Below are 23,005 nucleotides of genomic sequence, written 5' to 3' on the forward strand. Positions count from 1 at the left end.
TACTCCAATAGAAAATTGACTTTTTGATTTACCACCTTGCTCAATATCAATAACCTTAATCACATGGTATTATACACGTATCTCATTTTATGAAAATATTTGTCATTCCACTTTAATCTTTTTAAGTCCATACATATAGTAGAAGCACACAGTCTGCATAAAAGCTATTAAAGGGACCATAGGACTGCATCCTAGTATTTCAGCAAACTTATCAAATAACATGAATATTCAGGAACACATCATTTGAGTATCACAATTTCAATTTCAATCAAGTTTTAATATTATGGGGGAGACTCAAACGGCTTTCAGCAAAAGTCGCTTCGAAGTATAACTAGCACTTTAGTGTGCTTTAAACATATAATGCAAATGTTTACAAATTAATAATCTCAAACAGTTAATATATGAGGAAAGGATATGACATAATAACATAATACTTTATTAACATAATTGTGGTAAAAGAGAGGTATTAAACCATAGGTCAATGATTTAAATAGCCTGAGAATGATGACTGCAAAGATCTGGTAGTCAAACAAAAACAGTGTTGTTAAAGTACAAGTCCACCCCAACAAAAAGTTGATTTGAAAAAAGGAGAAAAATCCAACAAGCAAAACACTGAAAATTTCATCAAAATCGGATGTAAAATAAGTTATGACATTTTAAAGTTTCGCTTAATTTCACAAAACAGTTATATGCACATCCTGGTCGGTATGCAAATTGGCAGACTGATAACGTCACCCACTCACTATTTCTTTTGTATTCTATTATAATGAAATATGAAATATTCTAATTTTCTCCTCCTTGTCAAGTGAAACAAAGTTTTATTTCTCCCTGAACATGTGGAATTACCATTATTTTAACAGTTTATGGTTAAGTTAAGTTGGTCCTTATTGTAAAATCCGTAAAAATTGAAATATTGTATAATTCAAACAATGAAAAACAAAAGAAATAGTGATTGATGGACATCATCGACTCTCTCATTTGCATATTGCTGAATTGTGCACTTACCCGTTTTGTGAAAAATAAGCGAAACTTAAAAATGACATAACTTTCTTATTTTACATCCGATTTCGATGAAATTTGCAGCATTATATTTGTTGATATTTCTCTATCTATTCAAATCAACAATTTTGAGGTGGACTTGACCTTTAATATATCAATCTAGCACATCAGCTCGCCCCATCCCAATATCATATCAGGAGAACTATCGAAAGGGGAAAAGACAAAATAACAATACGGTTTTAAGGGAATAAAGATGATATGGAAACAATATAGTGTGTGTAAATGGGGATAAATAAAACAATGGTAAGAAATAGGGACCGACAGAAGAGTGGAATTTACTTGAAGACATCATGACAAAAAACATTACATGGAGATAAAATTTTTATTTAGGAGTGATGAAATTCGAAATGACATGTGTTGAATACCATGCTTATGACTATCAAAATTTGAAAGATTTTTTGAAAGAATTGTGAAAACAAAATCAAATGAATTAATAAGGAATAGATAAAATATTGAATGGAAATCAAGATGTAATGCCCTTATTAAGGTGTACCATCTCAAATTTACAATTCAAGAAGTCAACTGGCCTATGTACTCTGAAAAATCAATACCGAGCATTTCTTTAAATTAAAAAAGATTGAATGGGACATAAAAAACCTATGTTTCATAATGGAAATTTAATTATTTTATAAAGAAGAAAGAATTACACAATCCAGCTCATTGCAAAAAGTTAAATTCTCTGCTTTCTGTATTCTCAATAAAGCCCACTTTTAGCTCAAACATTTCTAAGGGGGAAATATATATTGTGCATCAAGGTATTGATATGTGTTTTGAAAGGAATCCCCTGATACGAATTTTGCAAAACATGGAACAAATTTTAAGTATATCAATTAAGAATATTTTGGTTTCTACTTGAATGTCACAAATACTTATCCTCTAATACTTGTAATGTTACAGTATGATTTTGAATTTTAGATTTGACAGTGTGCAAAAAAAAAGCTCATCTGTAGAACTAAGCAGGACTTTTAGTGAGACAAATCGCCCCAAGATATCACACTCAGATTTTAAGGCTTGGTCCCACTGCACTTACGGATGCAGAGAGGATGTAAAACGGACAAGAATCTTGCCATCCAACGTATCCGTTGTGTACTCGTTGCATGCGTGTTTCATACGCTCTACATCCATCGTGCATCCGTCCACTATGATTTCATTGTTCGCCCATTTTGTCCATTGTCTGGAGTGGATGAAAACAGAAATTTTGCTTGTCCGCTGTATCCGTTGAGTACGTTTTGAGTCCGTCGGCCAGTGGGACCAGGCCTTAACTTTTTGAAGTATTTGATTGATCTACCCATTTTCTTTGCAACAAGACAAAATAAAATATATCTTGCTCCTGTGACATCTTTCTTCCTTGCTACCTCATATCCTATTGTTGCCGTGATTTGCTGCTTAGCTGTATCTTGACATGTCTAAACAGATTTTGACTTTCAGAATATATATCTCTGAAATGAGACCATTGACAGAGCCTACTGGAGAGTTGCAAAAGAACACAAAACAGACACACAAACACAATCAAGACACCTTATCTGCTTTTCTTTGCTCATCTTACAAGTTCAAAATACTTTGCTCAAAAATAGAAACATATTTTTTTACAAAACTGGCCAACAAAAGGCCTGAAAATACAAATTGTGATCAGCATTTTCAGGTTAAGTTGAACAGATATGTCATAAATACAAAAAAAACAAAGGAAAATATAGATATATTGTTTTGATAACTTTTCATAGTTATATACAAATGTAACAATATAAGACATCCATACTGAAATAATACACATTTCCAAAAATTAAATAGCAGTTGGCATCTTCTACTGACCGAGATGAAAGTAGGTATTCACTAATTCAAAGAATAAATTTATTATCCAAACATAACTTGGTGAATAAATTATTGGTAACTTTGCCAAAGTCAAAGCTTTTGAGACCACAGAAATAAAAGAGGTATGCAATATAAGAGATGCCAACCTTATCAAGAACATTTCAGTATTTCAAAGGCTGAAAATCTGTATTTTGGAGAAAAAAAATCAATATTTTCACAGAAATACCATGGGTCGGTCAACACATAAACTTTAGAAATAGGTAATTTGCATGAAACCACCAGTATTCTATCTCATTTTCAATAACTACTGGAAACCTACACTACTTGGCAGCTCTGCAATATGTTTTGCAGAATCTGGTCTGAAAAATTGCTTTGACTTACACGATTAGTGGACAGCCGACTTGATGCCAGTTTACACGTATTTAACCCTTACTATAGAATACTGCAATATCTAAGGTTTAAAACTGAAAGACAGAATCCTTTCAGGTACCATAAGAAATTGGGTAATCAGGATTCAATTTTTATTTTGAAAGAGTTCATTCTGCTTTTAAAAGATAAAACGAAACTTCATATATCTTTAACATTTCCAAACAGAGAAAGTAGAAACATTTCCATGATACAGTATGTATGTCTGCACAATTGCAACCAAAAACTCCAACAGAGTAGTTTCCTGTGAATTCTTACTTTATGTTACTAATCAAACATAACATTAGTGATCTAAATGAAGAGTTTGAGAGTGGGCTGAAATAAATAAACCTGAGAATGATTTAAAACCATGGTGTGTAATATTCTAGATGTACATACACAATTGAAGGAAATGCCAGCAAATAAATAAATAATTGATTCCTCTGTTCTTTTGAAGATCCGAATTATTTATTACAATGATTGAAAGATACAAGACACCTCTTTCTTTTAAAGAGAGAAAATTCTAAATTCTTGCTTTTATTATAAGATTATCGTTTCTACTAGATTGTTTTATCAGTGAAGAAAAAAAGTAGTCATATTTCTTTGTGTATGTAACATTATTTTATAACTTGTGGTGTATGTTCTTAACATACCATATTCCACTGAGGGGAACCATACCCTAAAACCAAAGATAAATATCCCCCCACTTAATAATTAACTTGGGGGAGGGGGGGTAGAATAACCAGATATCAAAAAGAATAAACCAGACATTGCAAAGAATATGAATCCCATACACTCGAATTTAGGAAATAAAGAAAGTAATTTTATTCACTTTTGATTGTGTACACGTCACATATAATGCAGAAAATTTGGACTACATGATTAGAGTGCAATATAAATATACTTTTCACACTTTGTACTCAAGAAAGCAACTAGAAGCTGACTCTAGGAATCCAACATTATTGGCTGTATAAACTGTAAATCAGCAGTGAGAAACATCATGAGGTACATCTCTCAATGGTTGCAAGGGTATCCAGTAAAAACCAACATATACATATACACACCATCAAAGAGAATCATTGGCAACTGATTTTGTCATCCTGGTTTAAATAGATGAATGTTGTAAATTGAAAAATGATTCAAAATTTCTCTTATAAAAACAAGAGAATGCATAGTCCAGTCCTTGAGGGCTATATACATAGGTTTTTAATTTCCTGCGTTCTTTTTGTTTCTCTCTCTCTCTCTCTCTAATAGAATCTTTAAAATGATAGGGAGTGGCAACAAAAATAAAATAAACTTTGATTGCATTTAGGTCTCCCTAAGTTATATGGAATGATGACAAATGCTATGGTAATAATAATGATACTTTGTTTGGGCGTATTTGACTGCATTTGAACCTTGATATCTTGAAATATCATTGTAGCATTTGTGACCTGGATTTGGTTTCTATCAATTGACTCAACTAATGTGCAGTCAGGAATATCTGGAAAGCCACAGGTCTCATATGCTACCATTGGCGACATTACAGTTAGGGTTATTATATCAAGTTCTTCAAAAATACAGAAATTATCATAAAGAACAAATTTCATCACTCTGAGACAAAACTCTTCATCTAAAATGGGTTTTCAAACCATTTTTGACCATGTAACTTTCATGAACTTATTACGCTAGGTTTAGTGTAATTGTGTATATGCAAGAGATAATGTAGCAAAGACAAATCATTTCAGGAAGTTCCACATATAGAGCCAGACGTACTACTTTATGGAATTGGCTGGTTGTATAACAAAGAGAAAATCCAACTCCCATATAATTTCATGAGAAAATTCATAACTGCAGAAGAACTCATCAGACTATTGTGACTGCAATCTACATATTTTCAGCATTCCATAGAATGATTAGGTTTCTAGGACCATGAATCCTTGAACACCATTGGTATAAAAATAGAAGTTTAAAAAAGCAGGTGATTTCACTTTCAAAGCATAAAGAACATTCAGAATGTTGAGTAACATTGCTTCAAGAAAGCATATAGATGTGTTTGAATTGGAAATGTTCTCTGTTTTAAAACAGAAACTTCTGAGATGCAGGTGAAGACAAAAATTCACTATGAAACTATGTTCTCATTTCTTTCATTTCTCACAGTAAATTAACATCAAATATGCTCATGCAAGTGAACCAAAGGTAATTTCGTATATTTTCAGGACAATAGTGATCATAGATGCATTGTCACATGTGCCAACCTAATCAAGGTATCACTCAAAATAGTGCTGTTGCCAAACCGCCGAACTTGGCACTTCCAAACTGAACAAAGGCTTGGTTCGGTATAAAATGCCAGGCTCATTAATTTTCCCAAGTGTAGTTGAACAAAATCCATTTTCGTAAGGGACATCATAAATCTAAGTATAAAATAAAAAATAAGCATATTTAGTGTTTACTAGTTAGTCATTGTGCAAAATAAATTTCCACAACACTATGAAAGCTTCGGCCTCGTCTTTGACTCGATTGTTTTGAATTTCAGAATATTTATAAACAACCAATTTTTTCCTTTAAAAAAAGGGGAGATTATTTTAAACTAAACTTGGAGTAAAAGTGTGAGTGTATATGTTCATATTCCATCGTTATCGATCATAATCATTTTGTATTCAATATAAGAAAATAAACAAGACCTTCCTCACAGCCGACAAAGTAATTCAATAGAAATTGCTGAACCCTTCCGAACCGAACCCGAACATGGCACCTGACTTGCAGCAAATGCAAATTTAATATTTTCTCATGAAGATATGAAAGTTGGGTTTCATTTGCATTCATATTATCCCAATATATCACCTTTTTCAGAGTCAGAAGGGAATGTTAATGCTTTAATGTATAGTTAAAACCTTTCTTGCTCTGTGCTGATAAACTGTCAAAATAATATTAAAGATATGCAAAAGTAATTCTAAAAAGTGAATCAGTTGTGTTTTCACAGGATTTTTCCTGTAACTTACTACTGAACATAACAAGTAGCAGGTGGATTCCCTGAAATGATTTCCATTTTCAATTACTGTGTGTACTGCAAACACATGTGAATGAATGGATGCTGATCATGTTAAGATAGAGGAATGACATTTTATGTCGAATCATATCACACAAAAAAATACTCTGGGAAATAGGAATATTAAGGAGTGATTTGTTTCAGAAAGAGTATACACCAATGTCAGAAAACCACTGGTCAAGTCAAAACAGAAAAGTATTACCACTTTGCCACTTTGCAAATAGTCTGATCGTGTAGTGGAAAAACACTTACCCTTAAAAATGATGAAAATTCACGTTTCTCACTTTAACATTAACAAAGTTCCCATCTGTTGTACATATTTTCTTGAGAGTATAAAAACATAGATGGAAAGTTCATGGATGTAGGTATGTGCAGTGTGAATTTTCAGCAAATTTAGAGATTTGTTTTGTGTGTCTTTGACAATTAAAACCACAACTTAACAAAAAGTGGAAATACAATTGTTTTTTCAAACGTAATGACCAGAGCGTATATATTTCAGAGTTTTAACTGACAATCACTCGGTCATTGAGATATTTTTATTGTATCGCTCTTAAAAATATTTTGTAAAAAAAAAATTAGTTTGAAGTTGACAGTCTTCCAAATCATATCTACATACAAGTGGTATCAGTTACAATCACAGAGCCGACCCCAATTGAACTTACAGAACAAGAGGTGTTTTGAAAAAGATTGTATTTTTAATAAAAATCACACTTAAATTCCCAGTTGCATGTGGTATATAAGACACCATCACAATGGTGTGATCAGTCACAGGGGATGTGTTCCACTATGCAATCATGAATGAGATCACAAGTTGATGCTTGCTGATACTTAAGTATGAATTTTAGTATTAAGACTAAACTCTTTGTGAAACTCCCCCCCCCCCCCCCCCCGAACAGAATGACGTATCCATAAGACAATTGCAATGAAAGAACTCTAAATCATAGCTCTAAGAGCTATTACATAGTTGAAATAAAAAGATAGATCACTGTACTAAGCACATAACACTTTTGGGAAAAGCAGAATACAGCGCATCCATGAACATCATTGATGTTATCTGCAAAGCTACAAGAATATAGCATATAAAAGAAAATAGGTCAGGTAGAAAGGATATGGTATTTCAGCAATTCTTGAACAATTTTAAGCACTTCTAGTCTAAATCTCCACTGATTCAGACAGTGATTGTAATAAAGTGTGTGCATTTGAAGATAAAGAAAGAAGCTTGATAATCCATTCCCCTCCAGTTTATGCAGGTTATCACCATCAAGTGGGTTCTTCTGACTCCTATATTTCAAAGCCTTACACACAGAGCACAGGGTAACTCGTAGTAGAGAAACCAATGCACACTCTTGATGTGCCCATTCGATTGTCTGAACATGACTTGTAGCTAAGTACTTCTACTCAATCCTCTTCATCTTTCCCTGTCTGAGGAGAGTACAGAGCATTGCACCCTTCTAATTGATGCTGCGTATTCCTCGACAGATAAACCATGTGAAATGATGGGTCTGACGACCTCTGGAGTGCATCATGGTCCTGCTGATAATAGATATTCATTATCACTCCCTCTTCTGCCTTTCCCACCTCAAAGCCTTGTAGCTTGTCCACAGATGAAAACCCCACCATCCGTACAATATCAATAGCCATGCTCCAGTCGTATAGACAACATGATCAAGTCTCACACGCAAATCAGCCCCATGGATGATCAATCTTGACTGGTTTGGACAGAGTTGTTGTTGCAGGATAACCGTGGTCTTTGGGAGCTAGCAGATATATGTAACTGGATCTCTCTTCCATTGCAACAGATCACTTGAGGTACATCTTGTAGAGGAGGTGTGACCTTTTGGTTTCTGGTTCTTGCTCCATTAGGTACAGTAAATCCTTCATGTTTACTCGCTTCGTGCGACGAAACTGAAAGTGGGTAAGAAAAATCAACATGGATAGGAGTTTCAAAGAAACTGTTTGTCACAAACCAGGTGGTTCGCAAATCACAAATCTCACCTGATTTCATAATCAAAACATGCAATAAGATCTTTTGACCCCCGAGATGACCTTTTACCTCATTATCCTCATGAAGAAACGTGTTGTATTACCAAAGGACCATTTGTACCAATTGTGAACACAGTTGATGCAGAAATAAAGAAATGAGAGCAACTTGAAGAAAAGTGATGCATATGGCTTCATATCATTTGACCCCTATAAAACATTTCACCCCCATTATCCTCATGGACACAAATGCAGTACTGCCCAAGGATCATTTGTACCACGTGTGAACACAACTGATGCAGAAATCAAGAAATGAGTGCAAGTTGAACAGACCAACGGGAAAAGTGATTACTAGGTCCAGACAAAAAGGAAAATAATCTGGAATCCATATAAGTTTGAAAAAAATTCTACAGGTGGTCCCATGACTCACACAAGATTGCAAGTGCAAAAAACCAACAAACAGGAAAAAAAAAATTTAAGCACCATACACCCCATTGCTTAATATGGTCAAATACTTGGTTTAGCACAATTATTAATAATGTTGATTGACACATAAATCAGCCTCCCCTCCATTTTTTCAGGCGTTGAAATAGTTACAAAAATAGCCAAATATTTTGGTGGTTAATGAATCAATAGATTGTGTGGGGCATAAATCTGAGTAGAGAGTTGGTTCCACAAACATGAAGTATATATCTTTTTTAAATTGAAATGTCACCACTGGAACACATAAAGTAATTATACATCCATTCAATAACACATAATCAAAATGAATGTGCGAAATGGCATGAACTTTAAGTCATCCATCCTTCTTTAAGCTCAAATTCAGCTCATGATTAAAATGTATTTGATTTTGATTTCAACTGATTTATTGATTTCCATTTTATATTTGTACATGATACAATCAAAGTCAAATATATATTATAAGACATAATATCATAGATAACACAATTATAAATTTTGAGACCACAATAAAAATTGAATTACCTAGGCTGATATTTATATTTAAAATATGCTGGATCAAAAGTGAAACTGTTTACTTTTCAAGGTTTTTGGTGGATTAACTTCATTTTTTCATTGTAAACATATTCCGAAAAAAATCACCAGTTGCTGTGCCTCTTCAATAATGAGCAATTTATTAAAAGGTACTTTATCTGACAGATCCATTTCAACAGACAGCTAACATCCTAACTGTGCTTCTCAGCCAATTAAAATCAAGGGAAGTAAGTTGTAAGACAACAGATGTAGATGAAATGCTTGTCACACGTCGGTACAAGTAAAAATACAACAAACACATGCTGTAAAGTGTAAAATTAAATATTGACGCAATTGTTTACAAAATGTTTATCATTGCCATTGGTACATACCTGTGTTCTAAGGAATGGAGTTGTATTGGAGCTTGTAGAGTTCAAGGTACTTAATAATGATGATGATGATGATCCACTGGCACCACCCTGTATGAAGTACATTAACAAAATCTCTATTTTTAAGTATGTAATACATGGAGTATCGCGTAAAAAAAAACATCAATGACTTCCAAACTTATGTGGTGCCCTGGAATGAGATACTTTACTACCATAAAGAACAGATATTTCCATGATTGTTGTGATGGTTTTGAAGTTCCCAATTCATCTGGACAGCTCCACATGGGCAATATAATTTCATTACCAACAATTACGATGTGATTTGTTTTACATCTCACACCACACCTTATTCTTATGAGAACAGAGAAAAATACTAATTTTCTTGATTTTATGTCAGTTTGTTGAATTGTATCAACTGATATCATCTCCATTATATGGAGGCATTCCCCCCTAGATCATTATTGCTCCTGATTAAAGACAAAGGTAAGGAATCGGGATGTGATAGGTTTTTGGAATAGAAAAAAGTGAGGAGACAAGGGTTGAAGTTAACACTAGATTGTGGTTAGATTTATGTTTGGTAATACACAGGCTTTCCTCACATGCCGTTGTTACAAGAATAAATATCACAATATTAACCAATGGTAAACCTGCAGAGATGTCAAAGTAAAGGAAAAGTTTTTTTACCGGAGATGAACTAGAGGTTTCTGAATCTAGTTTCCTCTTCTTCCTTGGACCAATAGCTGCCAATGCTGTAAGATTAGCTTCCTGTTGTCTCAGCTGCTCTAATTCCATTTGTTGCATTTCTTTTGCTTTCTGCTTCAATCTCAACTGCTCAGGGTCCTCTTGCTTTGACCGGCTCTGATTAAACATTAACAATTCATTCATACCAATTACCACAGAATCATGTTAGGATACTATTTAGGAGTATGGACAAAACTCTTCAATTTGGTAAACTAGCAAAAAATATCATAAATAGCTGGACATTGTGGGCAATTACCAGATGCTGTGATTTCTGGAGATATTTTTTTTTGTTACAAGTGGGGGCAACAAGGCAAACCTCTCCATGCACTGCTGTACAAAATTCAGAATTGGGGAGACACCCCCCCCCCCAGGATCACTACTTATGATTATCTTTAACCCTTTCCACGCGTACTTCGCACCAATGCACACTCGGTGCCGTGAGATATCGCATTTTACACTCAACAAACAATGCATTGTTTCCCTCCCTGAAAATAATTCAGTACAGATGGATTCATGGTCCAGCGCACAAAGAGTTAATGTCAAAAATATTTACAAAGAAAGTAAGATGACAGTGCATAAAGCCAAAAATGTATTCCTGATGAACACAATCAATCCAGTCAAATGACACAAACTTCTAGAATAAAGATATTTCCTGTTAATTTCTTGGATATATACAAGTAGTTAAGATAATAAAAACACTGTGCATATTAATCAGGTCTACTAACCTTGGCTGCTCTAAGAAGTATTTCTCTTTCTTGCTCATCTCTTCTCTTTCTTTCTAACGCATCTAGCTGCTCAAAGAACTTTAGCTGTGACCGTACATCATTCATTGGTTCATATCTTGCATCACTCTAAGAATATGAAATATGAAACAATATTAAAATCTACCTTCCTAGTAATGTATAACTCTGTATCACATAGAATTATCATTATATCAAGGAATCTTGATTATGTTGATAAAAGTAAAATGCTAGTAGCATAAATAAATACATTTTACTTTAATTTGTTCTTACAATTATTTAGAAAAAGTAATAATTCACAACATATCCAGGCAAAAGTAAACATTAATTTCCAACCATTGATAATTTCAACTTTACATCTTTCTATTGATAAACTGCAGTAAAATTATTATACCAATTACAGCATAGCCTAAATTTTCAAATTAGAACTTTCATCTTTATTTCCACTGATATTGTTTAAATACACCAGCATTTATTTAGATTTTTATTAAAAACTCATTGGATTTTGTAGTGAAAATAACATGTCTGTGAAGGAGAGTTCTTCACAGTATTTGCCAATGAAAAAGAAAACCTCTACAAAAAGTGCAGCTAATGAAATAATTTGTTACACTGTCCACAATATGATCAATAATGTTTGAAAACTTACCCTATATATTTCTAATCTATGTTGTGATATAACACTCAGCTTTTCAACAACTTGTTTTAATCTCTCTTGAACTGCCAGTGAAACCACATCTAATACAGCTGGTGTAGCATCTGAAATCCCATGCTTCGAACCTGCAATTTGACAGAATAACATTACTTCATCCTTAATTCCCATCAAAATACTATCACAGTTAAAAATACAATGTTTCATGAACCATCAGATAAAAAGAACTAAAAGACTATCACAAAATTAACCGAGTTGTCTTGAAATTTATGTCAGAGACTTTACATTAATCAATACAGTGAAGAATATGAAGAAAACTTGCAAATTCACTACCAACAAAACAAATTTAGCACCAATTTATCCTCAGCTTCTTTCCTATGCTGGATTTACTTATTCATGTGACTTAAACTTGGTCACTTTCTCACATTTTCTTGGAAAGATTTTATTAGAGGATGACCAAAACCTTGAGATGAATGCTATACTTGTACTCACATATTTTGCTCATGCCATGTTGTAATGGCGTTTTATGGAGAAATCTCTCATCTTCACAAGACCTGAGCTGAGTGCCTACAAAGGCTTCATTGGTGGCAAGAATACGGGCACTCTCCTCTGACAGATTCACTCCAGCCATTGATGCTACATCATTGATGTCATCATCATCTCGACTATTAGATTTAAAAATAAAGAAAAGAAAAGAGTAATACTTTGTAATATTCCTCTTACTAAATTAAGAGTTTCTATGGTGGGTAATCACTATTCTAAGTCAGAACGCAACCAATATGGGAGCATTTCATGATGCAAAATAGGCTACAATTTTCACTGACAATTGTTATAAGCTACTGAAATCCTTGCATCTGATTGGCTAAGAACAAAATAGTGGAAATTACTGACGATGCTACATGAAAAGACTTCCCGGAATTCCAACCTTTCTGATCATTGATACTTTATACAGAATGCATGTATTGGATGGCTCAGAATAGAATACATCTACCAGAGATATTCCAAGAGTTAAGGCCAATATTTTATGAATCAAAGATGAATGGAATATTGGCCCTAACAAGTAGAATAGTTCTGGAAATAAAGCCATTTAATATAATTATTATCTACCTCATCCCCCCCAAAAAAAAAAAAGAGGGAAAATTTTAATTGAATAAGCCACGTCCCTCTGTTCCTGCAAGACAAAAAAGGTGTATGTATAGACAGCTGTTTCATAGAGAAAAGGAGAAAAGTCAACAAAATTCTCTGTTCATTCACATCTTAATTTCATCTAAGTTTTTAAAAATCCAAATGCTTGAGTTATGACAGCTGTAAGAGAAGCTTTGATTACGATTGTGAAAGGCATCAGACACTCACCTAAAGCTAGCAGATGTATCTTTGCTCTTGTCTTTCCTCGGCGTAGCTTTTCCTCCAGAAGATTTGCTAGAACTACTTTTACTTCCTGCTGACCGTGATGATTTGCTCGATGACTGAACAAATGAAGATAGTAAAAGTTTTCAATAATATTTCGAAAATATTTGAAATATTTCACAACAATAATAAGACATGACATGAACTTATTACTTACATATTTCTTTCTAATATTTCATTGTAAATAAACACAAAGGAAAGTTTACTTGTACATCTACTGCGCATTATATTCATAGAATTAGAAGTAAAATAGAATTTATAGTAGCTCAATTCACATTTAAAGCCATCTATAGTACTTGTCATTCAATTTCATTACTGCATGTGCCCCAAAATTGTTGTAGTGTGAACTGTGAAGGATATAGACTGAAAATCTGTTTTATTGGATAAAATTACATATTTCACATCAAAATTTAAGTTGATCGAGAGCTGATAAAAATAGAATATCTTTGTGTGTCTTGTTTATATAAAAGACCTTCTCAAACAAAAATGTCAGGATATGACCTTTGTCAGTAACTTTCTAATTTCCAATTAATAAAGAAAAGTGCTCAAACAGTTATTTCAAATGAAAATAAAAACAATACCAAGAGAGGGCACTAGATTTAAATCATAACTGCTTGAAAATTGCTACATTTCAATTCTAAAGGGTAAAAAATTCAATTAATGACTACTAGTACTATGCAAAATTTTGTCATATTTTAATATTTAATGATACTGCAGTATAATCCCTAATGACCCTTTACCAATGCTTTAAACAGGCTTTAATCATTTATTCAGATTTTGGCATGCAAAGTCTTTCAATAAGATAACCATGATATCAGTGCTGTGAAGGATATAGACTGAAAATGTGTTTTATTGGATAAAATTACATATTTCACATCAAAATTTAAGTTGATCAAAAGCTGATAAATATAGAATATCTTTGTGTGTCTTGTTTATATAAAAGACCTTCTCAAATATAGGATGGGCTGAAAATGTCAGGATATGACCTTTGTCAGTAACTTTCTAATTTCCAATTAAAAAAGAAAAGTGCTCAAACAGTTATTTTAAATGAAAATAAAAACAATACCAAGAGAGGGCACTAGATTTAAATCATAACTGCTTGAAAATTGCTACATTTCATTTCTAAAGGGTAAAAAATGCAATTAATGTACTATGCAAAATTTTGTCATATTTTAATATTTAATGATACTGCAGTATAATCCCCAATGACCCTTTACCAATGCTTTAAACAGGCTTTGATCATTTATTCAGATTTTGGCATGCAAAGTCTTTCTATAAGATAACCATGATATCAGTGGTGTGATGTTCTCCTTCTATAGTCATCATCCACTGCAAACTTAACTAACCTGCGATGAAGATTTGGATGACTTGCTAACGCCTGGTTTGGTTTGAGGGCTTGGGGAGCGACCAGGAGAACTGGCCTTGGAGTTCTTACTGGACGAATGCTTCTGAGAAGCTTGCTGTGACTGCTTACCACCCTTTGCTTCAGCTGCAATAGATGCTGCTGCTGCAGCAGGTGTGATTTTGGTGATGGCAGGCTTGACAGGTTTGCCATCGGCTGACCCACTGGCTGCAGCTGGTAAAGGTCCCATCAAGGTTGAGATGTTAGATCCTGAACTCCCTCGCTGTAACGTTTGTCTTAATAGGGGTAAACTCCTCTGCAAATTAACCACAAACAAAGCATCTTGAGAATTGATGGAAAAGCTTATTTCACTGACTTGGAAGAATGTTTCTGAATACTCTACCATCATAAACAGTGTGATGTATCAATTATTGTAAATTAAAGGAACAGAACTCCATTGTCACAAGAGTTTTAACCCTTAGTAACTCCAATTGACCCCCCCCCCACCTGACGAATTTCGTGAATATGCCGCTACACAATTTTTTACCATGCTGCTTGTTGACTTAAATTGTATCACTTTCAAGTCTTGTACATTTTTTTGACCAAATTTGGGACACCCATGTATGTGGTTCTGAAATCATGAAACAATTTGAAAGTGCATGCCAAAGTAAAAACCCAAAATTGCTCAAAACATGGTTTTGTGTCAAAAGTCAATGTGAATTGATTTTTTAACCAAATTTATAAATTTATGATTATCTTTACATTGGCTCGTTTAATTGGATTTGTTTTATGTAGATTTTTTAGACATTTGTTAGAAATGTCAAAGTTAATGCTTTCATTAAAAAAAAGCATTCTTCCAGCTTTTTTTAAAGTGAGTTAAAGCAAAAACACAATTTCATATTATTTTCATAATTATTTAAACACCAAATTTTTTTTGAAAATTCTACTTGTTTTGCAGTTTACATCCAGTTCTAAACACATGCACAGTTTTGGCGGCAATTGGGTGATTAGCGGGCCGAGATCTGCAATCAGGTACCAACTTATGAACTTCTGAGCTGGTTTACAGGAATACAGTGCGGCATTTGTAGTCAATCAATAGTGATTAACTTTTCATAATCAACAATGGTTTCGGCCATAGATCCTGTTCCTGCGATATATCAACATATAGTGATAAACCATTATTGAATATTCGATATTTTTTTCAATAATTGCCCAGTACAATATTTTATTGTACTCCATTTCTTTAATGATAGCGTAGCACTGCAAAGGGCAAGAATGCACACACGCAGAATGCTTGTTAAGACTCATTGTTTGAATACTAGAAATAGCTGTGTCCATGATTTTTCACAATTGTACTTTGGGTGAATGCAAGATGCTGCTTCGCAATGTGGTATCCCAAGGTGCATCAAATATAGAAAGTGCTAGCTGTTAATGTAAAAAAACATTTCTTACCTTAAGGAAAGGCACAAGGTATGGTTGTGGTGAAGAGTTGAGCTCCTTCTGAAGTTTGAGAGTAAACTCCTCTGGCTCGATTTTAGCATCCTAAAAGAAAAACATAGGCACATTGTATGAAAAAGGATACTATCATTATAATTCAGAATAAAATGTCAGAAAGCAACATAATTTAACTGTTTGCAAACTATTGCCAAACATTTTTTTTAATTGTTTAAAAAAATATATTCCCATGTCATTTGCATCATGGAATTTTGTGTGGGAGTAATGATCTATGTCAGAGTTAATACATGTAATACACAAATGCTACAGGGTGTTTAGCCCCAAGAATATAAAAAATAGCCCCTGGAAATTACCATTTGGTTCATACATAAGAATTAGGAACACACCAAAATGCCCCCTGTACGGAAAATATTAATGTACATGTATTCTGGCACAAGGTTGTCAAAAAATTGATACTTTTAATCAATGTCATTTTTCAGACGTGCGATCATGAGCAAAGAATTTATATTTCACATTTTGAAAAACCCATTTCCTTGAAAGTATTTTGATTTTCTAGAAACTACCAAGAAAATTAGGAATATTCCCGTCTGAAGTTTTTTACTTCACTCTGAAAGATTGATTTCTGGAAATATTGGGTGATGTTACACCACTAACTCTAACATCAATGTGACACATATAGACAGGATCACATTTTGGCGACTTCAGACAACAAAATTTGTCATTCTTATAAGCATAAAAATACATTTTATGCTAACAGATAATCAGAAAATAACTTAATAAGTTAAAGAATCTTTGAGTTTTAAGTTATTAAAGAGCTTCATTTCTTGATTTGAGACACAAACATCAGATCCATGATGGAGTAATTGGAGTTGTAGGGCAAATTAATGGACTCTTGCTCTTCACCAACAATGACGTACAACTCTATCTTGGATCTGTCAAGAAAAGGAGCTCAAACGCCTAACTGCAAGAACAAGATATTTTCAGCACATAATCACATTATGATATGACATCAATGTGATTTTAAAGGACTTGGAATAGAGCACAAGAATTTCAAAGAATTAATTCCTGCATGGTACTACTAATTACTTTACCTGCATTGAGTGCAGTTTATGACCTTTCATGTCTCCTACTGTAAGTCTTAGCCCCTGTTCAAGACTTCAAATGACAACTAAAAGCATAACCGTATTGCCTTTCTGTCAACCATCTGACATGGGAAAGACAAGCCTTCCCCAAAAAAGTTATTGAATATTCATATTTCACATCTATGCCGAACTATTATCTAAATTACATTATTGATTTGGGACTCATATTGGCTACTTTAAAACAAAGATTGAATAAGATCTAAGATGAAGTTATTGGAAACTGTGGACGAAGCAAGATTTCTTTGACTTGCCATATGATTCCAACTAAAATCATATTCCTTTTTTTTTCAAATTGAGAAAGAAACAAAGACTTAAAAGAGCATAAATAAGTTCAAAATCAAAAACTTATCCATTGGATAAAATGCATTTTTATGCCTAGAAGACTGTCCCATGACTGAAATTTCCAGAAACTGATCTTTCAGAGTCAAGGAAGGATAGAAAAGTACTAATTTTCTTGGTAGTTTAAGACTAAATTAAAATATTTTAAGAAAATTTGGAATAAAGGTCAACATACAAGTACTGTATGTAAAATGTCAATTTAGAGGAAGTTTTGGAAAAAAATTCTCTTGCCAATTAACCATCATCGCCCGTTTCCAAAAAAAGATTAAGTTTTCCAAAATAAACATAATAAATCAGGCCTACATGTACTTGATAATTTGAAAGCTCATTTGCTCTACGGCGGCCATAAAGTGAGTCGAAAACAGCCGTTTTAATTTATAATAGCTACATATAGGTGGTTTTAATAAAACTGAATAAAAAAGATGTTTTCGACTCTCCATACAGCCACCATAAAACAAATGTGACTGAGGTATAAGTTAAAAGCTAATCTGATCATCATTACATTGATATGCACACATCCCTATGAAAATGAGACAGACGACCTGAAACATACATCGAATGGCAATTTCTGCAAGTGACTAAAATAACGCACTCTATCAAATTCAGTGCACATGGTAAAGGTACTGCCCTTTTCCATCCCTAATCTTCATTATTCAATACTAAACAAAAAAAAGTTACATGTATCCCCTACGTCTACTGACAACCAGAAGATTTTCAATGATTGAAGACAATTCATAACAATAAAATAACATTTGGGATATCAAATTATCAAAGAAATGAAGTCTTCGATCTGTTTTCACAATCACTTTGAGAAGTGAGGCTAGTCAACTCAACTTACAATGAGGTTCTGAACCAGCATCTTGACATTTTGAACAGTCTCTGGTGGTTGATTTGCATTGGAAGCTAGCTTGATCAAAGTTGTCAGAAAGTTTCTACATTTCTTCACATTATCCATGGCTGAACTTGAGAGCTGACCCCCAGAGTTGGATGAAGAGCTACCCTGACCCTTGCCTGTGGCCTTTGGTAATGATGAGGTTTGTTGTGAAGATGCATTCGCAGCTGTAGCTCCTCTCATTGCTGTTGTCGGTGTTCCAGAGGCAATGACTACAGGTGAACCTGACCGAGTGGTTGTAACTTGAGGACTGCTGACAACATTACTCCCACCAACTGATGTAAGGACCCTCCCTGGCTGAGCTGTAGAGGTGACTATTCCTGGCTGCAATATAAGGATAGAAAGAATTATATTCCTCTAGTAAAACTGTTGGGAATGGTAAATCAATAAAAGTAAAACTTACCCCCCCAAAAAATGAAAAATTTATTAAATGCTTCATAGATATCTTTGGCTCGATTCCAATGTATGAAAGTTATCAATAGGCCAATGTACAGGTACTTACTAGCACTACTTTACTCAGAAGCAATCCATAATACATGTATTTCAACTAAACAATCTGTTGTTTACTTTTGTTTTCTTGATTTCATTACCCAATTCTAAGAAGATAGTGACTCTTTAAATTTAATAGGCATGATTTCGGAATCAAACATACATGTATCTCAGTATATTGCTTTCCTTGCATTGTAATCAAATTATTTTCCTATTCTCTTTCAGATTTTACATTTCTTATAATGATTCAAAATTTTGATCTCGTCATTTTGTTGATGCAAGTTACATGTACATCTATCTGTAATTTACAGAGCCAATTTGTACAAGCTTTACACTTTCTATGACCCCTCCACATGTGATTTTATATCTTTATATTAGAACTACAACTTCAATTGAATTGAATAAGAACAGAGAAAAAAGTTCCTGTGACTATGCATCGATTGTGAATACTAGATCCGTATGACAATAATGACCCAGTTTATTATTCAAAAGCAAGTCACTGAATGCTTGTACAAGTACATATTAAATGATCCATTATCATGCCCATGGCACAAGAAGAATAAAACACTACAAGAGGAAGTTTGATGAGAGTGAGAACAAAAGTTATAAAAAAAAATCACAATGCACCATTTCTCAAAAATATACTGTACCACAAGATGTTCTTTAGTTTGAACTAAATTTTGAATTACAGGAAAAAATAGGATTTGAAAATTCACTTAGATCTACATAACTTGGTAACACACCAGTTAACATAAAAGATTGCACCATGTTACCCTCCATTATTTTGAATGACAAACAAGGGCGATTCCATGCTAGAAAAATCAGCGATTTTTGCTACATTTTTCAACCTATTGTCCAAATAAACAAAGAACTTCAATTTGTTTTGTGGTAATTAATAGAGTACTACTGGGTAGACATGAAAAAATGACAACCAACAAAAATATGCTGTCCATGGGTGAATTAGAGGTGAAAATGTTGCATGTCGTACGGGACATTTCTGAGTCCCGTACGACACACAACATTTTTGCGCCCTTAATTAAGCCATAATCAAATATTTTTTGTTGGTAATCAGTTTTTCACATGACTACCCACTATAACTTTATTGACCAAAAATAATTTCTCATTGCTCAAGCAATCAGCTAAGAGACTTGAAATTGTTGACAAAATGTCCCGTACGACACGTATGGAATCGCCCACAAGATGTTTTAAAGTGGCATAGAGATGATTGAGACAGGTTCTAGACTACTCAATTTTTTAAAGACTCAAATGGGCAAGAAGATAACACCAGGGTATTAATTACCCCCCCCCCTTTCTATTTAGAAAACTTTGTACCTGGACATGCCGGTATGTTGTCATTCCAGGAGCTCCTGCTACGTGAGCTTGAATGCCAGCTGGATTTGCCATGACAGCTTGTACTGTTCCTCCTTTATTGATTAATACAACTCCAGGTGGCAAGGTGGTGCCTGGAGGCAGACGTATCTGAACCTGTCCACCAAGCTGTGCTCTAGGAGCAATCACATGATGCCCAGTGGGCATCCGTACTGTCTGTGTTATAATCTGAGGCGATACAGCTTTACTTCCTGGAACAGTATTTACCACATATTGCCCTGGTCTGCCTCCTGTTTGGGTGGCTGGATTGGCAACATTAATTGTCACAACTTTCTGATTGGCATTGCCCAGTGTCATGTTGCCTGATGGAATACCAGATATTGTAGCGACTCCAGAAGTTGCTTGCTGAATTGTTGCTGCTATGCTTGGCTGAACAACAATCCTTGGTTTCATTGCACCTGATTGATCATTACTTGGTAATGTCTGTTGCCTAACGAGAAGCTGCTCTTTGGCAGACCCAGCTGAGACTGAGCTTACATTTTGATTAGAAATAGAAATAGAATTCATATTTGCAGTTGCACCATGTTCATTTTTTGAAGAGTTTGTATTTTGCACAGCACTGCCACTTGGCATGCTAGGCACTGAAACAACTTTAACAATTTGTTGGTCATTGTTAACCGAAGTTCTATTTTGACCCATTGTATTCCCAGAAAGTGGTCTGCTGATCGGCGGTTCATTTGGTTTTTGAAGGCCCGCTCCGGTGATCTGTGCCACAATCGCAGGTGACTGTTGGCTCACCGAAACGGTCGTAGCCGTTGGCGGCTTCGTCATCATGTTTGAAATTGCCGGTGGCTGTGAGTCTCGTTTCACAATATCAGCGATAGATGTTGATCCTATTCCATGATTATTTTGACCATTCCCTTGAGTTGCATTGTCATTTGCATGGATATTGCCAGGCGCATTCTCGTGATTGAGACCCTTCGTCGTTGGTGCGCCCGTGGTGCCCAAATGGGAATCCTGCATGGTTTGTCTTGTCGCATTCGCGTGTATTGAAATCCCCGGCTCCGCTTGTTTTAACGTTGTTAGCCCGCCAGGTCCAGTTTGTGCATGTACGGAAGAGTTATCGTTGACATGATTCCTTGTCACTGTGGCATCTTGTGATGGTCCAGACGCAGCCTTGGGATTCTGTGGGGCTAATTTTGTAACGAGAGATCCAACCAACGCAGATACCTCCTTTTCGTCAACCTCAGAAGAAAATATATCTTCAATGGACTTCGCACCCGCCATCTTCACTCCACCATGGCTTGCGAATGAATGAAATAGCGCATGCGCAATGTAACTATAATGGGATGGATTTTCGCGTTCAACTGTTGCACGCGAAAATAAATAGCCCGTTTCCTGCACGTTGCTTCTCATTTTCTTACTGTCCAACCCAACACATACCCCACCCCAAACAAACGCTCACCCAAACCCCCAAAAAACTTTCAACATTACAAAATTACGTTAACATACTAAAAGATATTAGATTGTCCCCGTGTAGTCCTAGTACTAGTCCCCCCCGGGGGGGGGGGTAGTCAAATATATTGCTGTATGGGTGACCAATTATATTTCTAAACAATATATAAACGAGTTTTTCTTCTGTGTGCAAAATAACCCCCTAAACAAGTTTTTCGCGGGCTTCATTTACACATTTTGGCCCGTAAACAAGTTGTCTCCAGAATATGACCCCTGTAAATAAACAAGTACTTGTCTACTTGCTAACAATAACCTTAAATAGACAAAACTATATGGGTATTGCCGGGCATGCCCCCCCCCCCCCCTAGTGCATTTAAGGTTAAAATACCACAACAGGGAATAAGAACCCGAACACTTTTCAGAAACGAGGAGGAAAAGCCTCGGGGACTAAGTTTGGGGGAAAACATACCCTAAGTACGTTACTACGTTTGGGTCGTCGTAAATAAAAACTTTGGAAAAAAAAAAACATACAAAATACCTACATTGACCCCGCGATTGACCATGACCAGTATTTCAAAACCACTTTTTTTCAATCGGTTTTTGGTACAGATATATATATTTGACTAGCCCCCATAGTAGTGGTAGTAGTAGAAGTAGTAGTAGTATAGTAGTATAGTAGTAGTGTGGTATAGTAGTAGTAGTAGTAGTAGTATAGTAGTAGTATAGTATAGTATAGTAGTATTTAGTCGTAGTAGTACTAGTAGTAGTAGTAGTAGTAGTAGTAGTAGTAGTAGTATAGTAGTATAGTATAGTAGTAGTAGTAGTAGTAGTAGTAGTAGTAGTAGTAGTAGTAGTAGTAGTATAGTAGTAGAGTAGTAGTAGTAGTAGTTGTTGTAGTAGTATATATAGTAACAGAATTAAGAGCAGTATGGTAGCAGTGGTAGTAGTGGTAAGTCGTTAAATTTTAATCACCAAATAGTTCCAGCTCGCACATCGTGCGTTCGCATCATTTTAGTGAAATCCATATCCTCTTCAAAATTTACCTCATTTCAATGTTGAACAGTGATTAAATGTTCCCTTTCGGTACTATATTATACAGATATTGCCTACCTAGAGTTTGAATATAACATTTCCTCTACCTGACGGAGTTATATTTTTCCCAAGGGATTATATTTTGCCCGAAGCGCGCAGCGCTGAGGGAAAATATTATCCCGAGGGAAAATTATAGCTTCGGAGGGGAGTTGAAATGTTATTTATTAAAACGATAGACCAGGCAATATCTGTTATATTATATAGTCTATGTGGATTCGCCATCAGAATTGCATTCATCATCTGGCTCAAACCCGAAATTCTTGCTACAGCTCTAATCCATCTACGTCATAA

The 23,005-nt window shown here is 34.6% G+C and overlaps 1 protein-coding gene across 1 annotated transcript; it reads right to left on the reverse strand.

Moving 5' to 3' along the window:
* Window positions 1-4,074: 4,074 nt before the first annotated feature.
* Window positions 4,075-21,488, reverse strand: LOC129254260 (transcription initiation factor TFIID subunit 4-like). Its single transcript, XM_064115716.1, has 11 exons — window positions 20,171-21,488; window positions 18,296-18,673; window positions 15,974-16,063; window positions 14,526-14,837; window positions 13,126-13,238; window positions 12,265-12,437; window positions 11,770-11,900; window positions 11,109-11,234; window positions 10,327-10,500; window positions 9,646-9,732; window positions 4,075-8,206 (listed from the first exon to the last, which is right to left on the reverse strand). The coding sequence occupies exons 1-11, from the start codon at window positions 21,452-21,454 to the stop codon at window positions 8,102-8,104; spliced, it is 2,973 nt and encodes a 990-aa protein (XP_063971786.1). The 5' UTR covers window positions 21,455-21,488; the 3' UTR covers window positions 4,075-8,101.
* Window positions 21,489-23,005: the final 1,517 nt, after the last annotated feature.

The sequence above is a fragment of the Lytechinus pictus genome, chromosome 2 (genome assembly GCF_037042905.1).
Source record: "Lytechinus pictus isolate F3 Inbred chromosome 2, Lp3.0, whole genome shotgun sequence".
Classification (NCBI taxonomy): domain Eukaryota; kingdom Metazoa; phylum Echinodermata; class Echinoidea; order Temnopleuroida; family Toxopneustidae; genus Lytechinus; species Lytechinus pictus.

What these genes read in the sequence shown, in the direction of transcription:
- LOC129254260 (XM_064115716.1), bottom strand. Translation starts at nt 21,454, where the DNA reads ATGGCGGGTGCGAAGTCCATTGAAGATATATTTTCTTCTGAGGTTGAC. An exon ending in CAACATACCGGCATGTCCAG is followed by an intron (nt 18,674 to 20,170) that starts GTACAAAGTTTT and finishes CTTATATTGCAG; the next exon opens with CCAGGAATAGTCACCTCTAC. An exon ending in AAACCTCTAGTTCATCTCCG is followed by an intron (nt 9,733 to 10,326) that starts GTAAAAAAACTT and finishes TACTTCATACAG; the next exon opens with GGTGGTGCCAGTGGATCATC.